The sequence below is a fragment of the Sapajus apella genome, unplaced genomic scaffold (genome assembly GCF_009761245.1).
Source record: "Sapajus apella isolate SASKATOON/1434 unplaced genomic scaffold, GSC_monkey_1.0 scaffold234, whole genome shotgun sequence".
NCBI lineage: Eukaryota > Metazoa > Chordata > Mammalia > Primates > Cebidae > Sapajus > Sapajus apella.
In genome coordinates, this window is record NW_022437174.1 from 449,368 (window position 1) to 474,055 (window position 24,688).

General features: G+C 57.0%; 2 protein-coding genes across 3 annotated transcripts in view; one reads left to right on the plus strand and one right to left on the minus strand.

Annotated features, from left to right (window-relative positions):
- The first annotated feature begins 6,074 nt into the window (after positions 1-6,074).
- DRD4 (dopamine receptor D4) lies at positions 6,075-9,644 on the plus strand. Its single transcript, XM_032271471.1, has 4 exons — positions 6,075-6,345; positions 8,262-8,374; positions 8,475-9,268; positions 9,367-9,644. The coding sequence occupies exons 1-4, from the start codon at positions 6,112-6,114 to the stop codon at positions 9,567-9,569; spliced, it is 1,344 nt and encodes a 447-aa protein (XP_032127362.1). The 5' UTR covers positions 6,075-6,111; the 3' UTR covers positions 9,570-9,644.
- A 3,729-nt stretch (positions 9,645-13,373) lies between these two features.
- The window catches only part of DEAF1 (DEAF1 transcription factor), a 60,841-nt gene continuing 49,526 nt past the window's right edge, over positions 13,374-24,688 (minus strand). The window contains exons 11-12 of one of the 2 annotated variants that reach the window (XM_032271474.1): positions 18,399-18,488; positions 13,374-13,769 (exon numbers count right to left, since the gene is read on the minus strand). In XM_032271474.1, the coding sequence (XP_032127365.1) occupies positions 13,665-13,769; positions 18,399-18,488 (195 nt within the window). In that variant the 3' untranslated portion in view covers positions 13,374-13,664. The remainder of the gene's footprint in view (positions 13,770-18,398; positions 18,489-24,688) is intronic. The other variant, XM_032271473.1, reaches the window with a different exon arrangement.

Here is a 24,688-nt window from a genome sequence, read left to right on the forward strand (position 1 = left end):
GCTCTGGTCTCAGTTGCATTTCCCCAGCGGCAGAGACACAAGCTCTTTCCAGGAGCTCATGTCCATTTGCAGGTTGCTGTCCGTTAAATGTGGCTTCACGTCTCCTGCCCATTTTTAAATTGTTCTCTATGGCTGACTTTATTTTTACCATGGAAATATATGCACAACGTGAAACTTAGCATTTTAGCCATTTTGAAGTATAAAGTGATACTCAGCACAGTCACGAAATCGTGCGGCCATCACTGCTGTTTCCTTCCAGAACTTTTTAATCCCCAGATGGAAAACTTCTGAGTAACTGGGTTTAAGGGCGTGCGCCACCACATCCCCTCGGGTTTTTTAAAATTGTATTTATTTTTATTTTTTCGAGACAGACTCTCACTCTGTCAGCCAGGCTGGAGTGCACTGACTAAATCTCGGCTCGCTGCAGCCTCCGACTCCCAGGTTCAAACGATTCTCCTGCCTCAGCCTCTCTAGTGGCTGGGATTACAGGCACCTGCCACCACGCCTGGCTAACGTTTGCATTTTTAGTAGAGATGGGGTTTCATCATGTTGCCCAGGCTGGTCTCAAACTCCTGACCTCAGGTGATCCACCCACCTTAGCCTCCCAAAGTCCTGGGATCACAGGCGTGCGCCACTGTGCCCGGCCACTTATTTTTGTATTTTCAGCAGAGCGGGGGTTCCGCTGTGTTTTCCAGGCTGGTCTGGAACTCCTGACCTCAGGTGATCCACCCACCTTAGCCTCCCAAAGTCCTGGGATCACAGGCATGAGGCGCCGTGCCTGGCCCCTTTTGTATATTGTGAATAGTGCTGCTGTGAACGTTTACACACAAGCCTTTGTTTGAACACCTGTTTTCACTTCTTTCGGGTCTATAACATATACCCGCTGAGCCATTTGGAAACTTTGTATGTAGCTTGTTGAGGAACTGCTGAGCTTTCCCCCACAGCGGCCACACCATTTCACATGCCCGCCGGCAGTGAGCTTTCCTCGTCCTTACATTTCTTTTTATTGTTGCCATCCTAATGTAGGAAATGGTATCTTATTGTGGTTTTGATTTGCATTTCCCCAGTGACTAAAGGTGTTGAGCATCTTTTCAAGTGCTTTTTGGTCACTTGTGTATTTTTTTTTTTTTTTAAGACAGAGTCTTGCTCTGTTGCCCAGGCTGGAGTGCAGTGGTGCGATCTCAGGTCACTGCAACCTCCACCTCCCAGGTTCGAGCGATTCTCCCACCGCAGCCTCCCTAGTGGCTGTGATTATGGGCGCCTGCCACCATACCCGGCTAATTTTTGCATTTTTAGTAGAAATGGGGTTTTACCATGTTGGTCAGGCTGGTCTCCAACTCCTGACTTCAAGTGGCCCACCTACCTTGGCCTCCCAAAATGCTGGGATTACAGGCGTGAGCCACCGCACCTGGCCAAATGTGCATCTTCTTTGAAGAAATGTCTGTTCGCGTCCTTTGCCTGTTTTTATTATTTATTTTATTTTGAGACAGGGTCTCACTTTGTTGCCCAGGCTGTAGTGTACTGGCTGAATCACAGCTCACTGCAGCCTCAGCTTCCTGGGCTCAAATGATCCTCCTACCTCAGACTCCCAGATAGCTGGGACTACAGGCTCACACCACCACGTACAGCTAATGTTTGTATTTTCAGTAGAGACGGGGTTTCACCGTGTTGGCCAGGCTGCTCCAATTCCTGACCTCAGGTGATCTGCCCACTTTGGCCTCCCGCAGTGCTGGGATTGCAGGCGGCAGCCACCGCGCCCGGCCGGCCTGTTTTTACAGGATCTTCTGTACATAAAATCTGCGCGTAGAAACAGTTTTCTTTTCCAATTTTGGATACGTTTAATTTCTTTTTCTTGAGGAATGCTCTGGCTATAGTTTCCAGAACAGTGTTGAACGGAAGCAGCAGCAGTGGGCATCCTTGTCTCTTTCCTGATCTTAGGGAAAGGCTTTCCGTTTCTCACCATTGAATATGATGTTAGCTGTGTTTTTGTGTTTGCTTTTTTGAGACAGAGTCTTCCTCTGTGTATGATCTCGGCTCACTGCAACCTCCACCTCCTGGATTCAAGTAATTCTCGTGTCTCAGCCTCCTGAGAAGCTGGGACTACAGGCGTGCACCCCACACCCAGCTAATTTTAAATTTTCTTTTTTAGACATGGGATTTTAACATGCTGGCAGGCTGGTCTTGAACTCCTGCCCTCAAGTGATCTGCCTGCCTCAGCCTCCCAAACTGCTGGGATTACACATGTGAGCCACTGCGCCCAGCCAGTGAAGTTTGTTCCTATTCCTAGTTTATTGGGTCTTCTTATCATGAAAGCGTTTTGAATTTTATCAAATGTTTTTATCTGCATCAATTGAGATGATCACATGGGTTTTTATTCATTCTGTTAATGTGATGTATTACATTGAATTTCATCTATTGAGTCACCCTTGCGTTCCTGGGATAAATCCCACTGGGTTATGATGCATAATCCTTTTAAAATGCTGCTTTTCTGGCAGGCAGCACTTTAAAACGGATTGTGTTTGCTCATGCTTTGTTGAGACTTTTTGCATCAATATTCATAAAGGGTACTCATCTGGAATTTTCGTTCTGTGATGTCATTACTGTTGAGTTTTGAAAGTTACTCATATTTTTTGTATACAAGCCATTTGCTGGATATACGATTGGCTATTTTCTTTTTTTAAATTTTTTGGTCTACTTTTATTAATTAATTATTATTATTTTGAGACGGAGTCTCACTCTGTTGCCCAGGCTGGAGTGCAGTGGTGCAATCTCGGGTCACTGCAACCTCTGCTTCTTGGGTTCAAGCGATTCTTCTGCCCCAGCCTCCTGGGCAGCTGGGATCACAGGCACGCACCACCACGCCCAGCTAATTGCTGTATTTTTAGTAGAGACGGGGTTTCACCATGTTGGTCAGGCTGGTCTCGAACTCTTGACCTCTTGATCCGCCTGCCTCGGTTTCCCAAAGTGCTGGGATTACAGGTGTGAGCCACCATGCCTGGCCCGAATTGCTATGTTCTTCCATTCTGCAGCTGGAAGTCTTTAACTTTGATGAAGTCCACATTATCTATTTTTTCATTTGCAGATTGCGCTCTTAACGTCACGTCTAAAAGTGCGTTGCCTAATCACAGGTTTCAAAGTTTTTTTTCCACCTTTTCTTCTAAAATGTTTATAGTTTTAGGTTTTACACTTAAATCTATGATTCATTTTGAGTTTTTTTTTAAAAGATGGGGTTTTAACATGTTGGTCATGCTGGTCTTGAACTCCTGACCCCAGGTGATCCGCCCACCTCGGCCCCCAAAGTGCTTCGATTACAGGCGTGAGCCACCACACCTGGCTTCAGTTAGTTTTTATATGAAGTGTTAGCTTTAGATAAAGTTTTTTTTTTTTTTTTTTTTTTTTTTTTTGTGGCTGTTTTCCTTTGTTTCTTTTTGTTTTCAAGAGACAGGGTCTCCCCGTTACCCAGGCTGGAGTGCAGTGGCGCGATCGTAGCTCAGTGTAACCTTGAACTCCTGGGCGCACGCACTCCCACCTCCTCAGCCTCCCCAGCAGCTGGGACTGCAGGCGCGCACCACCATACCCAGCTAATTTTCATTTTTTGTACAGATAGAAAATGTTGCCTAGACTGATCTCAAACTCCTGACCGCAGGTGATCCACCCCACTCGGCCTCCCAAAGTGCTGGCATTACGGCGTGAGCCACTGCACCTGGCCTATACTATGTACTTCTGTTGTTTATCTGAAAATGAAATGTAACCAGTTGTGATCATATCTCACTGCAATCAGAGCTCACTGCAGCCTCAGTCTCCCGGGCTTAAGTGATCCTCTGGCCTCAGCCTCCTGTACAACTGAGACCATGGATCCATGATGCCACACCCAGCTAATTTTCTTGGTTTTTTTGTAGAGATGGGATCTCGCCATGTTGCCCCAGCTGGTCTCAAACTCCCAGGATCAAGTGATCCTCCCACCCCAACCTCCCAAAGTTCTGTGATTACAGGCATGAGCCACACGCCCAGCCTAACCAATTTTTAATAAGGACCTCAATTCATGCCTAACACATGAAAAAAATCAACTGAAAAATGCTGTCAGGAGAATGAGAAGACACAGGCTGGGAAATGATATTTGCAAATCACAATGTCCGACAGTGTTTTCTTCCATCTTAGTGTGTAGCCGCACGTTGTTGATTTTAGGGTCATTTTCCTGATGGCTACGAATGTTTGACCACTCCTTGTGTGTGGGCCTGTTAACCATCAGGGTGCCATCTTTTGGGATGTGCCTGTCAAAAATCTTTGCTTTTGTTAAAAATTGGGTTGTCTACGCTGGGTGCAGTGGCTCCTGTAATCCCAGCACTTTGGGAGGCTGAGGTGGGTAGATACTTGAGGCCAGGAGTTTGAGACCAGCCTGGCCAACATGGCGAAAACCCATTTCTACTAAAAATGCAAACAAAGTTAGCTGGGCATTATTGTGCACCTGTAGTCCCGTCTACTCGGGAGGCTGAGGCAGGAGAATCATCTGAACCTCACTGAGGCAGAGAACTTCACTGCACTCCAGCCTGGGTGACAGAGCAAGACTGTCTCAAAAAAAAAAAAAAAAAAAAAAAAAAAAAAAGACGTGCAGAAGCTCACGCCTGTAATCCCAGAACTTTGGGAAGCTAAGTCGGGTGGATCACCTGAGGTCAGGCGTTTGAGACCAGCCTTGCCCACATGGTGAAACCTCGTCTCTACTAAAAACACAAAAGAATTAGCCAGGTGTGGTGGTGGTTGGCGCCTGTAGTCCCAGGTACTTGGGAGGCTGCGGCAGGTGAATCGCTTGAACCCGGGAGGTGGAGGTTGCAGAGAGCCAAGATTGTGCCACTGCACTCCAGCCTGGGCAACAAGAGCGAAACTCGGTCTAAAAAAAAAAAACAACTGGGTTCTCTGCCCTTTGTCATTGTTTTAAAAGCGGTCTTTGTATACTCATCTGCGTGCTGCAAACAGCCTTTCCCGCCCAGCTGTTTTCACTGTCTGATGGTGGCAGACATCCTGCGGCCAGCTCGGCCGGCTGCGCCACCGCTAGATGCCAGCCCACACCCGCCTGGTGCAGCCCCTTCCCCTAAGACCCCAGGACCTTGCCTGTGACCCTCCAGTGCCTGCTCCTGCCGAGTCCTCTCCCCGCCCCTCAGTGCACGGCCAGTGCCTCCATCTGGCCCGTGTCCTCCGCACCTTGGAGGTCAGGATCCTCAATTCCGGGCACCGCAGCTCCTCCGGGCCTCCCAGAAGCGGACAGGACGGTTGGCACGTGCATCGCCCGGGGTCCCACGCAGCGGTGCCGCCTCGTGCCTCTAACCCCCTTTCGCGACAGAAAGCCCCGCTCAGGTCACGTGTCACCCCGATGTCATGAAGCCCGCAAACTTCTCGGAAGCACTTTCTCTTCCGGCCGTTTGGAACCCGCCCGGGCCGGTCCTCTCCTTCCAGCGGCCTCCTCGGTCGGTGGGGCCGGGACCCCTGCCCAGGGTCCCAGGGGCGCCTGCCTGGCTCGGGGTCACGGCCGGAGTGAGGCGGTCGCGGGGCGAGGATCAGGCTGCTGCGGGCGGGGTGGGAGCCACGCGTGGGCGGCCGGGTCGGGCGCGGAGGGTGCGCGCGAGGCCGGAGCGAGTCCGCGGAGGAGGCGGAGCTCGGGTCTTCCGCGTCTGGCGAGACCGGCCCGGGAAGGACGTTTTCCCAGAAGCCAGGAGAGCTGGGCGGGCTGCGCGGGACGGCGCTGGCTCGATGCCCGCGCGCTTAGGGGCCGGGTCTGGCCGCCCCTCCATCCCTGGGGGGTTATCGGGGTGCAGACCCGCGCGTCCCCGCCGACCCCGCGTGACAAACACCTCGCTCAATTCCCGTTTCTTTGGGCCGTCGCGTTCGTCCACCTGCCCGTCTTTCCCTGCGCAAAACTCCAGGATGAGCCGATACTGGGCGGGGGCGCACGGTGCAGCGCCGCAGGGACCCCCCCACTGCCCCCCGCGCCCCCGCGAGCCGGGTGGGGGCGGGACCGGGGCCTGGCGGGGCGTGCCCGAGGGGAGGGGCTCCCGGGCTGGGTGCCCGGCGCTGTCCGCGGCGCTCAGCGCCCGCCGGGGCGCGTGGGGCCGGCACGCCATGGGGAACCGCAGCGCCGCGGACGCGGGCGGGCTGCTGGCGGGGCCGGGTGCGGCGGCGCTGGTGGGGGGCGTGCTGCTCATCGGCGCGGTGCTCGCGGGGAACTCGCTCGTGTGCGTGAGCGTGGCCACCGAGCGCACCCTGCAGACGCCCACCAACTCCTTCATCGTGAGCCTGGCGGCCGCCGACCTCCTCCTCGCCCTCCTGGTGCTGCCGCTGTTCGTCTACTCTGAGGTGAGCCGCGTCCGCGCCCGCTCCCTGGTTCCCGGTCCCTGTCCCCGCAAAGGACCCGGCGCGACCCGGCCCCTTTCAGCCTCGGAGCTTCCAGCCCGGGCGGCGGCAGCTGCGCTCCGCCTGTTCCCACCACCGCCCCCGCGCGCCCTCCCACCCGCTGCGCTGTCCGTCCCGGACCCTCGTTCCACTCCTCCCTCCCCCTCTGTCTTGGCATCTGCTACCCAGGAGATGCCCCTGTCCTTCGATCCAGGGACCCCAGAAACAGACGACTTTGTCAAGCCCAGTCCCCCATCCATAGCTGGATTTCACCCCCAGGGAAACCAGCTGGACAGGCTCAGCCCCCCGGATGCCCTGGGACACACACACACACACACACACACACACACACTGCGCACGCACACACTGCACACATACACTATGCACACACATTCAGTGTATACACACTGTGCACACACACTGCACTCGGCCACAGCCACTGCCCACCACGCACGCCCAGTGCAGACACTTGCACACCTCCAGAAGGAGGCTCAGCTTGCAGGGGGGGGGGGGGGAGGCCTGGGCTGGACAGAATCCAGGGGAGGGGAGGGTGTGCGGGAGCCAGGACCCTGCTGAGAACCCTGGGGGGTGAGAGGGAATTGGGGGATGGAGCCCACACCCCATACCAGGTCTGGCCCTGGAGTGGGTCAGCCTTGGTGCCAGCCCCTCTGCTGCCAGAGAAAAGCAGCTTAGGGCTGAGCTGGGGACGTGGTGTCCTGGACCATGGGGGAGGTGGCTGAGGTTTCCCCTTGGTGGCCACGGTGAGTCCTCCTGGGGCAGGGACCAGCAGTGCCAGACACGCATGACCTGTGCTCCTTTCGAGCCACAGACGTCACAGTGACGACGCTTAAGCTCCTAATCTTCCCAAATCGGCGGGAAGGGATTAAGGGGACTGCCTGCTCCTTTGCCCTTGGAGAGTAACTCCGTGTGGAGTCCCACGCTGGGCATTGGGCAAGGTCGTCACATTTTTTAAACTAATTTATCTTTAAGACAATCGTCATGTGGATACTGCCATCACCCTTGTTACAGATGAGGAAACAGAGATGAAGTAACCACCCCAGCCTCCCACACTGAGCTTCACCAGACAGTCTGGCTCGGGCTCTGAGGGACTGAGCAGCCAGCTTCACGTTGCAGGCCCAGCGGGGACCCTGCCTACCCCAGGCTGGGCAGAGGGCTCTCCTTGAGCCCCATGACGTCAGGCCCCGCTCCCAGGGTCTTCCCCAGGCCTTTCTCATGTTTGTAACAAAAGGGAGACCAAGTCCAGGAGAGTGAATCACGCCTGTAATCCCAGCACTTTGGGAGGCCAAGGCTGGAGGATCAGGAGGTCAGGAGTTCGAGACCAGCCTGGGAAACATACCAGACCCCGTCTCTACAAAAAATTAAACATTAGGCAGGGCGCAGCGGCTCATGCCTGTAATCCCAGCACTTTGGGGTGCAGAGGTGGGTGAATCAGGAGGTCGGAGTTCGAGACCAGCCCGGCCAACATGGTGAAACCCGGTCTCTACTAAAAGTACAAAAATTAGTTGGGGGGGGGTGGTGCACACCTGTAGTCCCAGCTACCTGGATACTGCGGTGGGAGGATCACTTGATCCCAGAGTTCTAGGCTACAGTGACTCACTGCACTCCAGCCTGGGCGACAGAATGAGACCCCGACTGAAAAAAAAAGAAAAAGGGGGTGACGTGAGTCGGGGAGGAGGTGTTTCTCTGCCCCCTCCTCTGGCCTCTGGCTCACAGCTGGGCCCTCTTCTCGATACTCAGCCCCGGAACTATCCAGAAGAGCGAGGGTCACAAGGGCCCGGCGGTGGCTGTGAGGGTCCCTGGCCGCGCAGCGGCGGGAAACCTCAGGTCTCGTGTTGCTGCGCCCTCGGTGTCCCGTGCAGGTCCAGGGCGGCGCGTGGCTGCTGAGCCCCCGCCTGTGCGACGCTCTCATGGCCATGGACGTCATGCTGTGCACCGCTTCCATCTTCAACCTGTGCGCCATCAGCGTGGACAGGTGCGCCGACCTCCCCGCGCGCGCCCCCGCACCCCTCCCGCCGCCGCCGCCCTCACCGCGGCCTTCGTGCTGTCCCGCGCCCCCTCGGCGCTCCCCGCAGGTTCGTGGCCGTGGCTGTGCCGCTGCGCTACAACCGCCAGGGCGGGAGCCGCCGGCAGCTGCTGCTCATCGGCGCCACGTGGCTGCTGTCCGCGGCGGTGGCGGCGCCCGTGCTGTGCGGCCTCAACGACGTGCGCGGCCGCGACCCCGCCGTGTGCCGCCTGGAGGACCGCGACTACGTGGTCTACTCGTCCGTGTGCTCCTTCTTCCTGCCCTGCCCGCTCATGCTGCTGCTCTACTGGGCCACGTTCCGCGGCCTGCGGCGCTGGGAGGTAGCCCGTCGGGCCAAGCTGCACCGCCGTGCGCCCCGCCGGCCCAGCGGCCCCGGCCCGCCTTACCCCGCGCCCTGCCTCCCGGAGGACCCCTGCGGCCCGGACTGCGCGCCCCCCGCCCCCAGCCTTCCCCAGGACCCGTGTGGCCCCGACTGCGCGCACCCCGCCCCCGGCCTTCCACAGGACTCCTGCGGCCCCGACTGCGCGCCCCCCACCCCCAGCCTCCATCAGGGCCCCTGTGGCCCGGACTGCGCGCCCCCCACCCCCGGCCTCCGTCAGGGCCCCTGTGGCCCGGACTGCGCGCCCCCCACCCCCGGCCTCCGTCAGGGCCCCTGTGGCCCGGACTGCGCGCCCCCCGCCCCAAGCCTTCCCGAGGATCCGTGCGGCCCCACCTGTGCGCCCTACGACACCGTCCAGGCCACCGCGCTCCCACCGCAGACCCCGCCGCAGACCCGCAGGAAGAGGCGTGCCAAGATCACCGGCCGGGAGCGCAAGGCCATGAGGGTCCTGCCGGTGGTGGTCGGTGGGTTCCCCTTTTGGGGGACCGGGGGGGGGAAGGAGGGGAGGAGTACGGGGCGCAGAGGGCGGGGGGGGCGCTGACGCGGCTCTCGGCGCCCCCAGGGGCCTTCCTGCTGTGCTGGACCCCCTTCTTCGTGGTGCACATCACGCAGGCGCTGTGTCCCGCCTGCTCCGTGCCCCCACGGCTGGTCAGCGCCGTCACTTGGCTGGGCTACGTCAACAGCGCCCTCAACCCCGTCATCTACACCGTCTTCAACGCCGAGTTCCGCAACGTCTTCCGCAAGGCCCTGCGTGCCTGCTGCTGAGCCGGGCACGGCCCCCAGGGACCAAGGAGATGGGAGGGCGGTTTTGTACGTTAATTAAACAAATTCCTTCCCAAACTCAGCTGTGAAGGTTCCTGGGGTTTGAGGGGAACACGGGAGGAGGGGCTTCTGCCTCAGTGGCCCCAGACCCCCAGCCACTTAACCCCTTCCTTCCTGCCAAGGCGGCCCACAGAGCAGACCCCCCCCACCCTCAGGCCCACTCAGTTTGCAGAACCCAGGCCCAGCCTCCCTGCTATGCAGGGGAGAGGAGGGAGGGGAGAGGAACTAGCATCCAGGAAGGCAAGGTGTCTCCTGGGCAGCCCAGTCCCAATGGGAAGAAATCAGCCATCAGGCCCTGCCCAGACCACCTCCCGCCTCAGTAGACCAGGCACAGGGGGCTCCAGACTCTGTCCCACAGAACCCGGCAGGGGTGCTCAACCCATCATTTTAGAAGCTACCTTGAGACCGGGGCACAGCTTCCTGCCAGTCCCCGGGCGAGGATGCCCCAAGCCCCACAGGAAGGGGCCTGTGATGCTGGGTGGGGCCCCACCAAGGAGCTTCCCTGGACGGGGCTCCATGCTCAGTCACCCCGGTGCCAGCCAACCCTGAGGCCAAGGAGTCAGCGGGGTGAGGGTGGGCAGAGCACAGCCAGGGGTAGGCAGAGCCACCCAAGCTTCCTGTCTGCATTAGGCTGCCTGGCTCCCTCAACCATAGCGCAGCCCCCGACACTGGGGGAGGAGGGGCGGCTCCCAGGGGCCTCCATGCAGGAACAGCCCACCCTGGACTGGCTCCAGCTCTCTCCCAGGCCCAGGCTGTGGGAGAAGAGGGGGGCCCTCCGCCTCCCAGTCCTGCCAGCTGGACCCTTCCTGTGCTGGGGATGTGGCGTCTGAGCCAGGGCAGCCAGCCAGGGTGCTGAGCTCCCACGGGAACATTGAGACTCCAGGCTGTGCGGTCTACAGCACAAGGCACAGCCTCAGCATGCCAAACAGTCAGTGCAGGCTGCATGCGGTGGTCACGCCTGTAATCACAGCTACTCGGGAGGCCGAGGCGGAAGGAGCCCTTGAGGCTGGGAGGTTGAAGCTGCAGTGAGCTGAGATTGCGCCATTGCACTCCAGCCTGCGTGACAGAGCGAGACCCTGTCTCGAAAAAGAAAAGAAATATTGGGTGGAGACAGGGCCATGTCCATTTACTGCTGAGGTGCGGCTGCGCCATCCCGTCTGGTGACCACGCACTCCTGTCATGGCCTCTGCTGCCTCCAGGACACCTCCCCTGACTACCAACTTCCCAGGTCATCCCCGGAGCAGACTGAATCACAATGGATTCTGGTCTGACACCCACGAGTAAAGGAGGGGCTCCCTCCAGCTTTGTCCCAGGACCCAAGTCCCCGGATGTGCCTCACTGACAGCGCTGGAGGCCATGGAAGGTGTGACATGCACCTGAGGGTCCTGGGGGTGCTGACACCCTGGGGCAGGGCGACCTCTGATCTCAGCCTCCCGGGCTTGAAAAGGAGCTGTGGAAACCTAGGATCCCCACAGATGTGTGGTGCTCCGCCTTCCATCCTGCGGAAAATCGGGGAAGAGTGAGTTGCCCCCACAATTCCAGGGAATACCCCCTTTCCATTCCTGCAGGGGCTGGTTGGTTGCAGGAGGCCGGGGGCTTCCCTGCTGGCAGTGCACTGTGCCGGGGCTCCCACGGTGCCTCCCCAGCAGGCGGGCGCTCAGGCTCTTTCCTGTGGGTGTGCTCTGCACAGCAGCAATGCTGGTGTTTTCAGCTTTGGGGGATTCTTCGTAAGGGGTGCAGGTCCTCACTTCCCTGCCACCTTTATGTTGGCTAAAACCCAAAGGAACAGGCCCAGCTCTGCTGCCTGGCCTGCCTGCCTAGATGGGGCCAGGTTCACGGTGGGGCCTTGGAGATGCCTCCCACGGTAGCCATGGCGGACCCTGCGGGGTTGGATGAAAACCCACTCAATGTAGTGTCTCAGAGGAAGGACCAGGTGGGTGAGGGGAGGGAGGAGGGGCAGCATTTGGGGCACATCCCGCAGTAGGCGAGAGCCCTTTCCAGCCTCCACTGCTCACTGGTAGCACCCATGGCACAGCACCAAGTGCCCCCAGCAGGAAGCTGAAGCATCAGCAGGGGCGTGGCCTGGCTGGGCAGAGGCTTTACTAAGTAAACAGGCCGGGCTCAGTGGCCCATGCCTGTAATCCCAGCACTTTGGCAGGCTGAGGCGGGCGGATCACCTGAGGTCAGGAGTTAGAGACCATCCTGGCCAACATGGCGGAAACCCCGTCTCTACTAAAAATACAAAAATTAGCTGGGTGTGGTGGCGCGTCCCTGTAATCCCAGCCACTTGGGAGGCTGAGGCAGGAGAATCACTTGAACCTGGGAGTTGGAGCTTATAATGAGCTGAGATTGCACCACTGCACTCCAGCCTGGGTGAGTGAGACTCAAGTCTCAAAAAGAAAAAGAAAAAGAAAAAATATCAGAATAAACCAAGTGGTCCGAGACACCCACAGACTCAAAAGACGGGGCCTCTGTGGAGCCCACAGCCGGTGAGCCTCTCCCCGAGCACAGCACCTTCCAGGGGGCTCATGCCCAGCTGGGGCAGAAAGCGCTTCAGAAAACAGCATCAGAGCTGCTGGCGCGCATGCCTCCTGGCGCTGCCAGCCCACCCCGGTGCCTGCTGAGCTGTTGCTGGATCTGCACTTGCCCTAGGGCAGCCACAGCTGTGGAGCCTTCTGCGTGCAGAGAACACAGGCCATGAGAGAAGAGGCTTCTAGAACAAGAGTAATGCCGCTCCAGCAGCACTCGTGGTTGGCAGGGCAGGTGGGTCCCCTGTCCAGGCCCAGCCCAGCACCCAAACATGCAGGATGCACCCCCTGGTGCCCCCGCAGGCTTCCGCCCCTTCTGTCTCCTCCGCCTGGCACCAGGGCCGTGAGAAACAAGGAGACCAGGAGGACATGAGGCTGTGCATGTGGAGGCCTGACGGAGGCCACCGAGCCATCCACGTGATGAAGCTGTGCATGTGGAGGCCTGATGGAGGCCACCGAGCCATCCACGTGATGAAGCTGTGCATGTGGAGGCCTGATGGAGGCCACCGAGCCATCCACGTGATGAAGCTGTGCATGTGGAGGCCTGACCGAGGCCACCGAGCCATCCACGTGATGAAGCTGTGCATGTGGAGGCCTGACCGAGGCCACCGTGCCGTCCACGTGATAAGGCCGTGCGTGTGGAGGCCTGATGGAGGCCACCGAGCCATCCACGTGATGAAGCTGTGCATGTGGAGGCCTGATGGAGGCCACCGAGCCATCCACGTGATGAAGCTATGCATGTGGAGGCCTGACCGAGGCCACCGAGCCATTCACGGGATGAAGCCGTGCATGTGGAGGCCTGACCGAGGCCACCGAGCCGTCCACATGAAGCCATGCGTGTGGAGGCCTGACCGAGGCCACCGCGCCGTCCACGTGATGAGGCTGTGCGTGTGGAGGCCTGACGGAGGCCACTGAGGTGTCCACATGTGCTAAACAGGCTGCGCTGGGTCCTCGGGCTCACTCAGGCGGCCTGGGCACAGGAGGGCACCATGTGCCCCGAAGCCTGGTGCGACGCTCCCAGCAGCTGCGAGGTTCTTGTGGAACAGAAGGAATGAAGACTCCCCTGGACTACACGTGCCAGCCACTGGACACCACACTTTGGCTGGTCACACTTCCCCATGCACTGGAGGTGTGGTGGACTCGGACTTCCCACCTGCATGGGCAGGAGGAAGGGAACCCCTCCCGGAGGGCTGGCACTGAAACTGGCCGTCTGCGTAGGGAAGGGAGGCCTTATTTACACTTTATTGACAGACACACACGTATGTACATGCGTCGCAGCACGGGACCCGTGGCAAGACTGGACGCTCATGATCCTGGGGCTGAGTCTCTCCTCCAGCGGGCAGGGGCCGAGGCGGGAGGAGTCCGTCCCCAGGGCACCATTACTTAAAGTTTCTTCACCTTCCCACACCCCTCTTCTCAACGTCCCCCGAGAGTCCTTGGGGGGCCTTCGACCTGCAAAAACCTTGCAGGAGTGTAAGGGGATCCAGCTCACAGGGCGGCTGGGGGAGCCTCACACGGTCACCTTCTCCATCACGCTTTCAGCCACGTGGACTTCGTCTGCCTGCACCGTGACAGCTGCCGACTGGCCACACATGTGCTGGTGATCTTTCCAGTCCTGGAAGGGAGGACACACCCACGTCAGCAAGGTCAGGGGGTGGAGCAGGGCCTTGAAGCGGGACCTGGGCAGGGTCCCCAAGGTGGACCCCAGGCCCCCAACCCTAGAGGCTGCAGCCATGTGTGAGCTCACACGGGGGTGCTGAGAGAATACCCTCCCCAGCTCCCGTGCACCTGCACTCGTGGCCTCTGCTCCGATCCTGCCTCCCCACACTCTCTCGGTTTGCGGAATCGGATCAAAAGGCAAGAGGCTTGGCGCGGTGCCTCACGCCTGTCATCCCAGCACTCGGGAGGCCGAGGTGTGCGGGTCACCTGAGGTCAGGAGTTTGAGACCTGCCTGGCCGACATGGTGCAACCCCATCTCTACTAAAAATACAAAAATTAGTCAGGTGTGGTGGTGGGCACCTGTGGTCCTAGCTACTCGGGAGGCTGAGGCAGGAGAACCCGTTGAACCCGGGCAGCAGATAGTACCATTGTACTTCGGCAGGGGCGACAGAGCGAGACTCTGTATCAAAAAAAAAGGCAAAAAACAAACCTGGGCACCACTCTGCAAACCGGTTGCTTTGTGTCAGGGATGTAACAAAAAACATCACACATGCAGAAAATATTTGCATATGTAAATTATGTATGTAAATTTCAATCCAGTTCTGTTTTTGTTTTGTTTTTTGAGATGGGGTTTCCCTCTTCTTGCCCAGGCTGGAGGGCAATGGTGCAATCTCAGCCCACTGCAACCTCCACCTCTGGGGCTCAAGCGATTCTCCTGCCTCAGCTTCCCGAGTGTCTGGGATTACAGGCACCCGCCACCACACCCGGCTAATTTTTGTATTTTTAGTAGAGATGGGGTTGCACCATGTCGGCCAGGCTGGTCTTGAACTCCTGACCTCAGGTGATCCGCACACCTCGGCCTCCCAAGTGCTGGGATGACAGGCGTGAGGCACCGCGCCCGGCTCCAGTTGTTTCAAAGGGCGAAGATGAAAAAGCAAACTGGAACCAGCCTGTGGCTGCAGAGGGGCTTGCGGTCGTGGCTCTGCAGAAAGAAGGTAGGGGTGGTGCTTGGCAGAAGCCAGCGAATGCACTTGCGGCCGCTCCTGCGAGGTCAGCACGGAACCAGGCCGCCGCTGCCTGCCAAATGGAGTGCCTGGAGTGCTCGGCACAGAGCAGAGCTCTGGAGGAAGCGCCAGGTGCCGACGCGCAGGCGGCCTCGTCAGACGGAGGCAGCCTGGGCACGGGGGCATGACAGGTGCGATATAACACGCAGAACAGAAATAAACACATCCAAATGGTGACAGGTATTCCCTGGGTGGCAGGATTCCCGATGATTATAATAAAAAGGCAAAATTAGGCCAGGTGCAGGGGCTCACGCCTATAATCCTAGCACGATGGGAGGTCAAGGTGGGTGAATCACCTGAGGCCAGGAGCTCAAGACCAGTCTGCCCAACATGGCGAAACCCCATCTCTACTACAAATACAAAAACTGCCAGGCGCGGTGGCTCACGCCTGTAACCCAAGCACTCGGGAGGCTGAGGTGGGCGGATCACCTGATGTCAGGAGTTCAAGACCAGCCTGATCAATATGGTGAAATCCCATCTTTATAAAAAAAAAAAATACAAAAACGAGCTGGATGTGGTGGTGTGCACCTGTAGTCCCAGCTACACAGGAGGCTGAGGCATGAGAATGGCTTGAACCAGGGAGGCGGAGGTTACAATGAGCTGAGGTCCTGCCACTGCACTGCAGCCTGGGAGACAGAGTGGAATTCCATTAAAAAAGACATGGACATAGACCATGAGTCTACACAGCATGAGAGCAGCAGCAGCAAACTGCCGCGGCTGGTGTAGACCACTGCCCACCCTCCCTGCCTCCATTCGGGGCGGCCAGGAGCAGTTCCAGCTCCTACCCAGACTGTGTGGGGTGAGGGGACTGCACCCTTCATGGGAGCTGCCACCGCTGAGAGGGTGTGGGCCCCAGACGCGGCCCCCAGGAGTTCTAGATGCTTCCTTCTCTGGTCTACAGGTTGAGCCTCTCCCCGGGGCCTGTGCAGATAGAGGGAGAGAGGTCACACGTCTGTTGACTGAACTACAGAAGCTTCCATCGAGTTCTTCACCAAGGCTGACTTTTAAAATCAGAACTACTGGTTCTTTTTAAAGCAAACTTTTCCATGTTAAACATCACTGTGATTCTTCCTACAGTATAATGTTAAAATATTTTGGAAAAAAATCATTATCTGAAAAGCCAGAATTAGAAATTAGTGTTTTAGGTTTTTGAAAAATAGAAAAAAATAGTTAAATTCACAAGAAGCTAACAGTAAAAGTGCCTGAAACAAATAAATGACAAAACCCAACGTCACAGACTTTAAAAATGATGCCTTTGGGAGGCTGGGTGGAGGGTCCCCAGCTTGAGCAACATAGCAAGACCCTGTCTTTATTTAAAAAAACATGTTTTACAATTAGCTGGGTGTGGTGGCTCATGCCTGTGGCCTAAGCTACTCGGGAGATCGAGGCAGGAGGATCACTTGGGCCAGGGGGTCAAGGCTGTAGTGAGCCGCGATGGCACCAATGGACTCCAGCCTGGGTGACAGTGCAAGACCCTGTCTACAAAAACCTAAAATAAATAATGAAATAAAAAACAGTGACTAAAAATCCAATTAAGAAACAATCCAAGTCTGATTTACAGTGATCCAGGCCTCACAGATGAAAGTCATGACGCGTGGGACTTGCTTTCAAATACTCAGGCCTCACCCCAAAGACAGTGAGAGCCCTGCCCCGCTTGCCGCTGCGTCCCAGTGGGGACTGTCGGACGTCAGACTGCTCATCTCTGAGGCCCAGCATCTCACCCTCCCCAACACCAGTCCTCTCAAAGCAAAGAGAAGAACATGTGCCAGGCTCGGTGGCTCACACCTGTAATCTCAGCAGTCTGGGAGACTGGGGCAGGTGGATCCCTTGAGCCCAGGTGTGCAAGACCACCCTGGCCAAAATGGCGAAACCCCATCTCTACTAAAAATACAAAAATTAGCCGGCATGGTGGTATGTGCCTGTAATCCCCACTGCTAGGGAGGCTGAGGCAGGAGGATCGCTTGAACCCAGGAGGTGGAGGTTGCAGTGAGCTGAGATGGCACCACTGCACTCCAGCCTGGGCGACAGAGCAATACTCCATCTCAAAAAATAAAATAAAAATAAATAAACACAATTATTCTTTACAAAACTATTCTATAAGAGAATGAGAGGCTGGGTGGCTGGGCGTGGTGGCTCACACCTGTAATCCCAGCACTTTGGGAGGCTGAGGCGGGTGGATCATGAGGTCAGGCGTTTGAGACCATTCTGGCCAATATGGTGAAACCGTCTCTACTAAAAATACAAAAATTAGCTGGCATGGTGGTGCGTGCGCCGGTAGTCCCAGTTACTTGGGAGGCTGAGGCAGAAGAATCTCTTGAACCCAGGAGGCAGAAGTTGCAGTGAGCCTAGATCGTGCCACTGCACTCCAGGCTGGGTGACAGAGCAAGACTCAGTTTCAAAAAAAAGAGAAGGAGAGGCTAGGAATGGTGGCTCACACCCGTAATCCCAGCACTTTGGGAGGCCAAGGCAGGTGGATCATCTGAAGTCAGGAGTTCAAGACCAACCTTGCCAACGTGGTGAAACCCCATCTCTACTAAAAATAGCAAAAAAAAAAAAAATTAGGCATGGCGGTGGACACCTGTAATACCAGCTACTTGGGAAGCTGAGGCAGGAGAATCACTTTAGCTCAGGAGACGGAGATTGCAGTGAGCTGAGATCATGCCACTGCGTTCCAGCTTGGGCGACAGAGCCAGACCCCGTCTCAAAAAAAAAAATTACAGTGACTACAGCCTGGCACGGTGGCTCACGCCCATTATCCCAGCACGTTCAGAGGCCAAGGCGGGCGGATCAGTTGAGGTCAGGAGTTCGAGACCAGCCTGGCCAACATGGTGAAACTCCACCTCTACTAAAAATGCAAAAATTAGCCAGGTGTGGTGGCGGCCCCCTGTAATCACAGGTATTCGGGAGACTGAGGCACGAGAATCACTTGAACTCAGGAGACAGAGGTTACAGTGAGCTGAGGTTGCGCCACTGTACTCCAACCTGGACAACAGAGCAAAACTCCATCTCAAAAAAAAAAAAAAAAAAAGAGGGACTAAATGCCCCCAAGCCCTCTGATTACGGTAGGAAAAGTCATACAGTACTGAACTTCCATTTCTTGCCTACAAAAATTCTCTTTCTGTGGAGTGGATCGCTGAATAACAAACAGGAACTGTGGACAGTCTTTCTCACTTGGCTCTGCAATGGGTGTGGAGGCTAGGGAGCACTGACCAGCAGCCCTCAGGGTACCCAGCCACCGCCTGCAGCCCTCAGGGTACCCAGCCACCGCCTGCAGCCCTCAGGGTACCCAGCCACCACAGAAGGGGCCTCATATGAGAGCACCACCCGGCTGTGACGCATGCCAGCCTCCTACCGGGTCTTCCCGGAGCCAGACAGGATCCCCAGACTCTGGGAGGGAGGGAGGGAGGAGGGGAGTCAAGCGTGGTCCGAGGCAGCAGGGGCACAAGGGGAGGGAGAGCCACCCAGGGGTCTACCCTGCAAGGGAGGAGGCAGGGCATGAGCCTGGTGCAGGTGAGACCTACCTTGCGCTGGCAGAAGGTGGAGCAGTAGTTGACCTTGTGGCAGCCAGTGCACTCGCTCATGGCCTCCCGGCCGCAGTTAACACAGGACTGCTGCAAGGACACACGAGGCTGGTCAGTGACGTGGCCATGGAGAGCCCAAGACGCCGGGAACAGAGGCAGGCGCAGCCCGGCGGCCCAGGGTTTCCCCACCAGACGCGGACTGCACCCCGCCCCAGTGCTGCTCAGAACGTTCTTGTCACCTCCAGAATCAGCTCTTTCTGGCCTCAGTGCAGTGTGCCCCTTACATTCATTCATGGGAAAATCAGCATGGCCTGGGCATGGTGGCTCACTCCTGTAATCCCCGCACTGTGGGAGGCTGCGATGGGCAGATCGCCTGAGGTCAGGAGCTGGAGACCGGCCTGGACAACATCTCGAAATCCCATCTCTACTAAAATTAGGAAAATTAGCCGGGCATGGTAGCGTGCGCCTGGAATCCCAGCTACTCGAGAGGCTGAGGCAGAAGAATCGCTTACACCTGGAAGGCAGAGGTTTCAGCGAGCCAAGATCGCACCACTGCACTCCAGCCTGGGCGACGGAGGGAGACTCTGTCTCAGAACAAAAGGAAAGTCGGCGTGGAAATCTTTCTCCAAACTCCAAGGAGCTTCACTCCGGCCCAGCCAGCACAGAAAAATCAAACTCAGGAGTCCACCACTATCAACACCCCCGAGGCGGGCTGGGGGCGTCAGCCTGGGCGCACCGTGGCAGCCATGTGTCCCAAACTGCCGCTGTGGCGCCACAGCCAACACCCCAGCCCCGTCCCCACACCCAGCCGGTTTCTGTGGTTGATTGAAAAGATGACAGCAGCGTTTGTGTACTTTCTCCTTAAATTACGTTACTGGAGTTTTTTGTTTGTTTTGCGACGGAGTTTCGCTCTATCGCCAGGCTGGAGTGCAGGGGCGCGATCCTGGCTCACTACAACTTCCGTTTTCTGGCTTCAAGTAATTCTCCTGCCTCAGCCTCCCGAGTAGCTGGGACTACAGGCATGCACCACCACACCTGGCTAAGTTTTCGTATTTTTAGCAGAAACGGGGTTTCACCATGTTGGCCAGGATGGTCTTGATCTCTTGACCTTGTGATCCACCCGCCTTGGCCTCCCAAAGTGCTGAGATTACAGGCGTGAGCCACCGCGCCTGGCCCTGGAGTTTTTCTTTGTAATCAGCACACAGGTCAATATGCTGTCAATAATTAATGTTTGCCGCATGATGGACCGGGGTGCTCTCCAAGACAGAAACCACCAGGCCTAGGGAGAGCCCCTGGTGCTGAGACCCACACGCCCGGAATGTGCCCGGATCATCACAGGCCCTGCGGGAAGAGCTGTGGCCAGTGTGCGGGTGAGCAGCAGCGTCTAAGCCGTACAGGAGGCAACTCCAGCGCGGCCACACGCCTCCTGCGCCTGTGTACAGAGCTGCTCCGAGACTGTTCTCATGCGGCCTTCCTTCTTCCCAAGTGTGATCTTTGACATTTTCCAGCTGTACGACATTCACAGCTCCAACAATTCGGCCGCTTGCTTCAGAAAACAGGAGCATTAGGAGGAATCTCTGGTACCAACTTAGATTGCCCCTGCCTCTACTTAGGTATTTTTTGAGACAAAGTCTCTCTCTGGTCACCCAGGCTGGAGTGCAGGGGTGCGATCTCGGTTCACTGCAACCTCCACCTCCTGAGTTCAAGTGATTCTCACGCCTCAGCCTCCCCAGTAGCTGGGACTATAGGCGTCCATCACCATACCCAGCTAATTTTTTGGTATTTTCAGTAGAGATGGGGTTTCACCATATTGGTCAGGCTGGCCTCGAACTCCTGACCTCAAATGATCCACCTGAGTTGGCCTCCCAAAGTGCCGGGATTACAGGTGTGAGCCACCGTGCCCAGCCTGTGCCTCTACTTTAAATAACAAAATGTTTTTCTTTTTTTGAGACGGAGTCTCACTCTGTCACCAGGCTGGAGTGGAGTGGTGTGACCTCAGCTCACCGCAACCTGACTCCCTGGTTCAAGCGATTCTCCTGCCGCAGCCTCCTGAGTAGCTGAGGTTACAGGCACGCGCCACCACACCCAGCTACGGAAAGCCCGTCCTGGTGCAGCCACGGACCTGCCTCCTGGGCGCCTCTTTGGCTACAGCCAGGACTTTTAACCACTTGGGCCTTTTGCAGTAGTATGCCCTTTGCAAAACCTTTTTTTTTTTTTTTAACTAAAAAAATAATTTTTTAGCAAGGAGCATGTGGGTCTGAATTAGAGCAGCATGAACTCATGTTCTCTTCACACACAGATACAGAAATGGGGCAGAGATGTCCACACACACAGGTGACGCCCTCGTCCGTGCTCTGCAGCTGAGCGCCTCCGGCGACACATCCCAGCAACACCAGGCCCACCTGGCACCCAGGGCTCACTGTCTAAGACTCTCCAGTAAAAGGGCCCGGGGTTCCGTGGAGAAGGGGCTGATTCCCGGGCCGGGGCAGGGAACACAGGAGGAGCCTGGAGCGCCCTGCAGTGCCAGGATGCCACGACTTGCCCCAGATGAAAAGCCTGTTGATGGGGGCGCATCAGGGGACACGGCAGCCGACTGCAGGAGCTCCCCAGGGCTGCGGACGGGCAGTGTGATTCACAAAAACTGGGTTGTGTTCTAGCTCGGAATTTAAACATATATAAAATAAGCCCATCCTGATACAAACTAATGATCAAATAAATAAACAGAAGTCCCCGCTATGCTGGATCCTGCCCTGTCTAGGAGGACCCCCAGCTGTGAACGTGCTCCCTCACTACGTGTGGAAGGAGAAGCAGTCCCGTCACCGAGAAGCAGCCCCTGGTGGGAAGGTCAGAGCGCTCTGCAATGTCACTTGGTTGTCAGGAACGCCACAGTGTGGTGAGACAGGCGGCACCTCCCCCCCACGAAACCTGCCACCCGCCCCCACGAGAAAGCACCAGACAAGCCTGGATGGAGGCACCTGCCCGCCTCAGAAGCACAGGGCACGGGAAACGAGGCCAGACCAAGAGGCCGTCACAGACTGAGGGTGCCGGGCAGATGGTGCACGGGAGCCATGGGCGGCGGGGACGGGCCTGGAGCAGAAGTGGGATGTTGCTAGTGAGAGTCAAAGTCTGGAGTTCACGATGACACCAGCACTGGCTTCTCCGCTACGGCGAAGTGCCCTGTGGGCTCAGAAGCTACAGAGGGGAGGCGGCGGAGCAGCAGAAGGGGCCCTCAGTGGTCACTTTGCAACTTTTCTGTAAACTGAAATTATCCCGAAATACGTTTATTTAAGTTTATTTAATCCCAGCACTTTGGGAGGCCAAGGCAGGCAGTTCACCTGAGTTTGGGAGTTCGAGACCAGCCTGACCAACATGGAGAAGCCCCATCTCTACTAAAAATACAAAAATTAGCTGGGTGTTGTAGCGCAGGCCTGTAATTCTGGCTACTTGGGAGGCTGAGACAGGAGAATCCCTTGAACCCGGGAGGTGGAGGTTGCAGTGAGCAGAGATCACGCACTGCACTCCGGCCTGGGCAACAAGAGTAAAACTCTGTCTCAAAAAAAAAAAAAATTCATTACTGCAGAAGAAGTGAGTGTGTGTTACAGAAGGTTAGGACAAGACGCCGCGAACTTCTGCCGCCAAGGACATCGACAAGTCCCATTCTGCACCGACAGGAAACTGTCAGGAATCACAGGAGTGCAGATGGCGCAGAGGGCAGCAGTCTCCGGAGGGCTCTTGGCACAGGGGCTCCAGGCCTGCCTGGGCACCTGAGAAGCTCATGCTGCCCCAGCAGCTAGCACTGCCCTTGGCATTCAGAGTTCTCTGGGCCACAGGCGGGCAGGAGAGGACTGCAGCGGAGCACCCTGCGGGAGTCCCACCCTAGCAGTGGGGCGGCCCTCAGCAGACTCCGAAGGGGCTCCTGGCCGATGGGAACACACACTTAGCCACACAGTAGCTGGTGTACTTTGGTCCAGGTGGAAACAAGCCTGTGAATCACATGAGCTGGTTTCATGATGACTGATTTTTAAATCAGAGAAATTACAGATAACTAACAAAGCCACCCCTTCAGAAATGGCCAACCAAGAGTAAGACCATAAGATCACATATAAAACGCCTATTCATTTTTTTACTATCACAGAATGCATTAATAATATATTCATTATTATTTCTGCAAATAAAATGGAGTCTAACTTGAAAACCTAGATACCAGCCAGGTGTGGTGGCTCACACCGTAACCCCGGCACTTTGGGAGGCTGAGGTGGGAGGACCACTTGAGCCCAGGAGTTTAAGGCCAGCCTGGGTGACATGGCAAGACCCTGTCTCTACAAAAAAACACAAATACTAGCTGGGCATGGGGGCATGCGCCTCTCAGCTACCAGAGACGCTGAGACGGGAGGACTGCTTGAGCCTGGGGCATGGAGGTTGCAGTGAGCCGAGATCACACCACTGCACTCCAGCCTGGGTGATACAGGGAGACCATATCTTAAACAATTAAACAAAGAAAAAGGAAACCTAGACATACCCAGGATGGAGCCGAGGCTGTGGCTAGAGGTAGCCTGGTGTCCAGGAAAACGTCATCTTTGAGAAGGAATTGCCCCTTGCCTCTGATGTCTGAATTCCACAATTTTACAACAGCCAAGAGACACCTTAGACTACCCCGAATCCACCCCGCATGGGGCTTCATTCTCAGGCCTTGGGAATGCCCAAAGCACCTGCCTGGCCTCGCTCCTGCCTCAGGAATGCCCAAAGCACCCGCCTGGCCTCGCTCCTGCCTCAGGAATGCCCAAAGCACCTGCCTGGCCTTGTTCCTCGTCAGGAATGCCCAAGGAGCCCGGCTGGCCCCACTACCCCCTCAGGAACCCCCAAAGCACCCGCCTGGTTCCACTCCCTCTGAACCTGCACCTGGTCCCGCTCCATGCCAGCAGCAGGTCCTCCAGCTGTGAGGCCAAGGTGGGCCCAAGAGCCTGAGCCTGTGTCCTCATCTGTTAAGAGCACACCGGTTGTGCGCACTTATGTGCTTGTGGGACATTCACACCTGACCATGCTGCAGACACAAACAGTGCCCACACTGCTGAGAGTGGCCACAGGAGCAGAGAGAAGTGTCCAGAAACCGCCGGTCAACAGCCCCAGCTGTGCCGCACACACCCTCCAGACAGCGAGGGACACACGGGGGCCTGCCCACGCCAGCGTCCTGGCCAGGCTCTGTGCACGGGGCTCTTGAAGGCACGCCATGGCTGAACCAGGCACTGCAGAGTAACAGTGAGGGCCAGCAACAACTGGCTGGCCACTTTGCTGACCGTAAGCAACATGAGTTTTCCACCGGCCAATAACCCCAGGTCTTCCTGAGTCTGTGCTGGCTCCGGTGGTCATTTCCAGTCCTCTGTCCACCCCGTGTGCTGAAATTCCGCGGCCCTAGTGTTGCTGTGACCGAAACAGCAGACGCCCCTGCCTGGGCACGCCTTGGCCGCTGTCGGCAGGTGCCAGGTACGCACAGCACAGCAGGGAGGAACACGCATCTCACAGGGAGTGCCTGCTTTTTTTTTTTTTTTTTTGAGACGGAGTCTTGCTCTGTAACCCAAGCTGGAATGCGGTGGCGTGAGTTGGCTCACTGCAACATCCGCCTCCTGGGTTTAAGTAATTCTCTGCCTCAGCCTCCCAAGTAGCTGGGATTACAGGTGCTCACCACCATGCCCAGCTAATTTTTGTGTTTTTAGTAGAGATGAGGTTCCACCATGTTGGCCAGGATGGTCTCGATCTCTTGATCTCATAATCCGCCCACCTCAGCCTCCCAAAGTGCTGGGATTACAGGTGTGAGCCATCGCACCCAACCAGGGAGTGCTTTCTTTGTGACTTACTCTTAGAGCATGTGAGCTCTGACAGGGCCTCGATGGAGCCAAGTCCACGTCCTCATCACCCCCGAGCCGACTGTGGGCGACTCCCCATCACCGTCACCCCCCGAGCCGACTGTGGGCGACTCCCCGTCACCGTCACCCCCCGAGCCGACTGTGGGCAACTCCAGGTCACCGTCACCCCCGAGCCGACTGTGGGCGACTCCAGGTCACCGTCACCCCCGAGCCGACTGTGGGCGACTCCAGGTCACCGTCACCCCCGAGCCGACTGTGGGCGACTCCCGGTCACCGTCACCCCCGAGCCGACTGTGGGCGACTCCAGGTCACCGTCACCCCCGAGCCGACTGTGCGCGACTCCCCGTCACCGTCACCCCCGAGCCGACTGTGGGCGGCTCCCCGTCACCGTCACCCCCGAGCCGACTGTGGGCGGCTCCACGTCACCGT